The 5,265-nt window shown below is 33.1% G+C and overlaps 1 protein-coding gene across 1 annotated transcript in view; it reads right to left on the bottom strand.

Moving 5' to 3' along the window:
* Nucleotides 1-5,265, bottom strand: part of Cand1 (cullin-associated and neddylation-dissociated 1) — a 40,337-nt gene that overhangs the window by 24,262 nt on the left and 10,810 nt on the right. The window contains exon 2 of the mRNA XM_013021148.1: nucleotides 2,360-2,503. Coding sequence (XP_012876602.1) covers nucleotides 2,360-2,503 — 144 coding nt within the window. The remainder of the gene's footprint in view (nucleotides 1-2,359; nucleotides 2,504-5,265) is intronic.

The raw sequence follows: 5,265 nt of genomic DNA, 5'->3' as shown, positions 1-5,265 counted from the left end.
CAAAGGAGGAGGCTGCAATGCTTGGTAAGAAATGTACGCATTATCCTGCCCATGTAATTGTAACCCCTCTGTACAGTATGTTCACAAATAAAATTAAATTAAATTAAAAAAAAAGTCAACAGAAGAATCAAAGTACTACAAAATAGTGATTCTCACATTTTTAGTCTAGGACCTAAATCAAACATTGTAATTGGGAATATCTGCCAAGTTTACTGTATTAAAATAAAAATCCAACTACATATTATTAATAAATAATATTTTAAAGAAAACAGAAGGTGAGGAAATTTTTGTGAAGCTAGCATTGTTTTACATTTTTCTGAAAGTCTTTCATACATGAAATTATTAGAAAATTAGATTTCCATATCTGGTTTTGTATTCTATTGGTTGTGTTTTTGTGTATGTAGGCGCTGGCATTGTACGCTTGAGAAAATGAGACTCAAAAGAGAAAATAAGGCCTTAGTATTATTCACATGATAGCTATAATCCTTTCAGGGTCTGGAACTCCCACCACAATAAAACTTCAAGAACTACTGATGAGGATGAGAACAAAAAAATATAAAAGAAAAAGATTAAATAATATACCCAAATCCAGCCATAAATATTTATGATAAATGCCAATTAACTGAACACTCCTACATTCATTAAAGGGTAAAACATCACAAAGACCTAACAATTATAAACATATGGACATTTAGTCATTGACTAAATTTTAGTGGGGCTCCTCTAAGTCCTCTTTTCAGCAAGGCCTTAACTTCGGCTGATTTTTAGGATAATTATTTTTTTCTGCTAATTATACTAAGTAGCCTAGATGCGTGGTTTATTGCCAATTAATAATCAATCCAGAAACTTAACAATGTTAAGTTTCTAACTTAACAGTGTTAAGCAACTAAGATATTTTCTTCTATTAACATGACAAATATTAATGAAGCACATTAAATTGAATTAACATTCTTCATCCTACTTGGTCACAGTTTATTTAATATATTTCTGTATTTTATTTTGAACATTTAAATACTGCTTGTCTACTGTTCCCCAGTTTATCTTTAATTAGAATTTATTATAAGTAATCTGTTCAAATAAAAGACTGAAATGCTTTCAGATTTATGGAATAATACTAGGCCGGACCATCTGCCCTAGAATTATCTGTTCTTACTTTTCAACCTTTTTGGGGGGGGTGATGAGTTCAACAATGTTTCCAGTTTCTTTATATGGCTCTTAGTAATTTAGCTATTGGAATTTCAGTGCGTAGATTAGCTGTTACTGATTGTCTCTTATTAGTTTACTCATGTATTTTTTTTTGTATTTTCATTCCTTTAGTTTCTAGAATTACACACACACACAGACACACACACTTTCTTTTAAATAGACTCTTGCTATGTAGCAGGCTGGCCTCCAACTTTCAATTTCTGCTTCCCATAGCCTAGAATCTCAATCATGTACCACCCACACTCAGCTCTAGTATGTTTTAAAGTTTAATTTTCACTAGGTACGTTAAAAAATTGTAAAATAAACACAATAAAGTAAAATTACTCATCATCTGCATTATTTTAAAACTACTTTCTTCAGTTTAACATTTTCCTAAGTGAGCTATTTTGGCTGGCCTTAACAAGTCATTTTATAAAGACCGACCATTCATTTATTCATTCGAGACAGTACTAATTTTGAATACAGTGCGCTTTGCACTTTCTAGGCAGGTGTTGTTTAATTTAAATAAAAGCGTCTAGCGTCCTGCTTGGATATACACATAGACCAAAATCTGCCTATTTTAGCCTTATCATTATACTTGGGATGAGGAGCTTGATCAAAGGCATGTGCCATTATGCCCACTTTCTTCTGCTGAGATGGAATCCTGAGAACTTTTCAACTTGGGCTGCCCTGGAACTTTAATGCTCCCAAACTCAACCTCCCAAGGCATGAGCCACTAATACCCTGTAAGAACCATTTCATTTTAAACTTGCAAATATTTCTAGTTAAAAATTTTGTACTGTAGGTCTAAAAGTTCTATTATCAACTAATGATTTATCACTTTTCCTGTTTTAAAAAAATTATGAAAAAGTTGGGCTTAAAATAAATGTGAATGGGACAATGGCTTATTTAAATCAATATCAGATGTGACATATAATTTCAAAGACAAAATCAAAGGTTAAATTTACTAGGTGAATTAAGGGTTTCACTTATATTTAAAAGAAATATTATGAAAGGCTACATTAATTTACACTTTATAAGAGAACGTAAGTACTATATGCCGACACTAAATGTTCGCTGGTCACCTAAAAAAGAAAGAAAAAAATCTAGGAAGATATAGTCCATGACCTAATAGTCAATTATCATTAAAGGGAAGTAGCAAAATATAACTTACCATTTGACAGCTAAATTCTGAACCTCACCATTTTTGTCTTCCAATAACTTCAAAATCATTTTCACCACTTTCCTTTCACTATCATCATCCAACTTTATGGAATCTTTCTGAAGTTCTGTCATTAAGTCATTTGTAGCCATAAACCTATGAAAAGTTAAAACTTGTTGATAAAAATATTCAAACATTAAAAAATTTATTTTTTAAATTCAGTATCATTCATTGAACAAGAACAGAAAAAGTCTTTTTGTGATCATAAATTTAAATGTTACCAAATAACAGAATACACTTAAACATTCAAGATATTTTTTACTAACATCACCCAAAATAATTTTGAATAATCTTGAAACCTAAAGTAAATACTTTTATTCTAATTAACTGTCATTACTTTTAGATGGAAAAAAGCTCCTTTTTTCTTTACCATTGGATCTTCATCTAGATAAACTCTAAGAACATCTTTTTGTATAATAGGAGATTCACATATTACAAATTACTGGAAATTTTCTAAAACAAAAATTTCATCCTCACCCCATCTATAACTGGGTATCAGGTGTTTTTCAAAAAGATTAAGTGATTCTAGAATGCTGTTCCATTTAATATCTGTAGTAATAAACTATGTAGTGACAGCTGGCAAAAAAAAAAAAGAACCTTAGCAAATCATTAGAATTTTAAGGCTAGTAGTTCCAGTAACTAGGATGATCACTTAATATACTAAGTTGTCAAAGTTTTAATCTACTTGAGAGCATAAAGTTCAAGTCTTATCTAATAAAGTAGACATTTTTAAACAAAGTTCTAGTTGAAAGTTCTTTATTATAAAATGACAAAACAAATTTAAAACTACGTAACTAATTTTCATTAATGTTGCAAAGTGAAAACTACACAGCAGATAAGTGCAGGCACCTCTACATACACAGAGCTCTAAAAAGAGCTCACTTTCATTTTACTTAAAATACTTAATCACAGTAGTTGTAACTCCTAAGACTTCTGAAATGCCAGTTATCTGCTTGAAGAGAAACACAGTGGCCAGGAAATCATCGTCTAAAAAGAAATGTATTCTTTACCTGACTTATGTAGCTGTAACCCTTCTGTACATCTGTTACAATTAACATTAAAAAATTTTAATAAGAAAGAAAATCCCAAATAATAAGCTGTGTATGGTTCTGAATGGGTTCTACTGGTATTCACATCACAACCTACTGTGCTGAAAAGCTTACACTTAAACAGACATAGCTTATTTACTTTTAACCTTTGAAGCAATGAGATTACAAAGAGATTGTAAAGCAAAGATTTCAAAACTCTAATTGATACTTACTTAAGTTAAAATAAGCACCAGCAAAATTAGCTATAGTATTTTTAATTACCAGAAAAACTGGATGGAGAACTTATAATACTAAGAATCATTTCTCAGTAGTGATCCTGAAACTAGCAAGATCTGGGAATACTTTCTTCTATTAAAACTGATGCAAAAAATTGCACAATAATTCTCATATGAAAGTTGTTTGACCAGTTTGAAAGTCATTCATAGCAGAATGAGAAACGACTCTGGTACAGTCATTATTATTTTAAATACGGTAGTATAGGCTGAGATGATAGGCATACAATTTGAATTTTTTTGTGCAAGTTTTTTGAGTAAAATTTTTTTTTGGTCGGTTGTGGGGCTTGAACTCTGGACCTGGGAGCTGTCCCTCAGATCTTCAGCTCAAGGACAGCGCTCTACCGCTTGAGCCACAGCTCCACTTCTGGTTTTCTAGTTGTTAATCAGAGATAAGAGTCTAATGCAACTGGCCACTGGTGGCTCATGCCTGTAATCCTAGCTACTCAGGAGGCTGAGATATGAGGATCACGGTTCAAAGCTAGCCCGGGCAGAAAACTCCAGAAAACCGGAAGTGGCGCTGTGGCTCAAGCCATAGAGGGCTCGCCTTGAGCTGAAGAACACACGGACAGGGCCCAAGCCCAGAGTTCAAGCCCCAGGACCGACAAAAAAAAAGAAGTCTTACAACAACAACAAAAAAGTCTTATGGACTCTACTGCCCAGGCTGTCTTTGAAACCTGATCCTCAGATCTCAGCCTCCTGAGTAGCTAGGATTATAGGCTTGAGCCACCTGCACCCAGCTTTTAAAGTATTTTTTTTACAGTGCTGTAGATCAAAACCAAGGCTTTGTGATTGCTAGTTTTACAATTTAGCTGCACCCCAGCCCCTAGGACATCAGCTTAAACGATACGTACACACTCTGACCCTTCCTTTTCACCTAATGGGACAGGTATCACAAAACCAGAAACAGACAAACTTCACAATTAAAAAAATATCCAAGAGCATATGGAAATGATCAAATCAAAGAACTGCCTGTTTAGACCTCAAAAAATGAATAGTAGTTTCACAGGGAAAGCTGGTTTGGGCTTTGAATTCTGTTTTACTTTTTCATAGGAAGTATGAACCAGAGCAGCAGAGCTTCTGGGTTTAAAGGATTAGGAACAGGTTCAATGTGACCGAAGCACAGAAATATAAAAGGGAAAGAAACAAATGTTAACAGGAATGAAAATGCAGGCTGAGGTCAAGCTGAAAATGGCCCTAATGAATTCACTCACTGTGTATGTTACAAGAAATCTACTATAAGTCAAAGCAGACAAAATCCCTGCAGTTTTGGATCTTATAGCATACTTTAAAATCATTATATTAATTTTTAAATTGTATTTTAAGTAAATATCTGAAAAATTATGGACCAAAATAATTGCTATGAAGGGAAGAAATGTGTCATAAAGACATTGCCCCATTTGTTAGGAAATGGAAAGACTTGTTGGAAAAAATTATATTAAGTGAAGTAAGCCAAGCCCAAAGAAACATAGGTCCCCTGGTTTCCCTTATTTGCAATATCTAGTATATGTATGAGTCAAGCAGAAAAGGTCAGATA

This window comes from Dipodomys ordii, unplaced genomic scaffold (assembly GCF_000151885.1).
Source record: "Dipodomys ordii isolate 6190 unplaced genomic scaffold, Dord_2.0 Scaffold3, whole genome shotgun sequence".
Lineage (NCBI taxonomy): Eukaryota > Metazoa > Chordata > Mammalia > Rodentia > Heteromyidae > Dipodomys > Dipodomys ordii.
The sequence above is the reverse complement of the archived record's forward strand: the minus strand, read 5'-3'. Positions and strand labels throughout refer to the sequence as shown.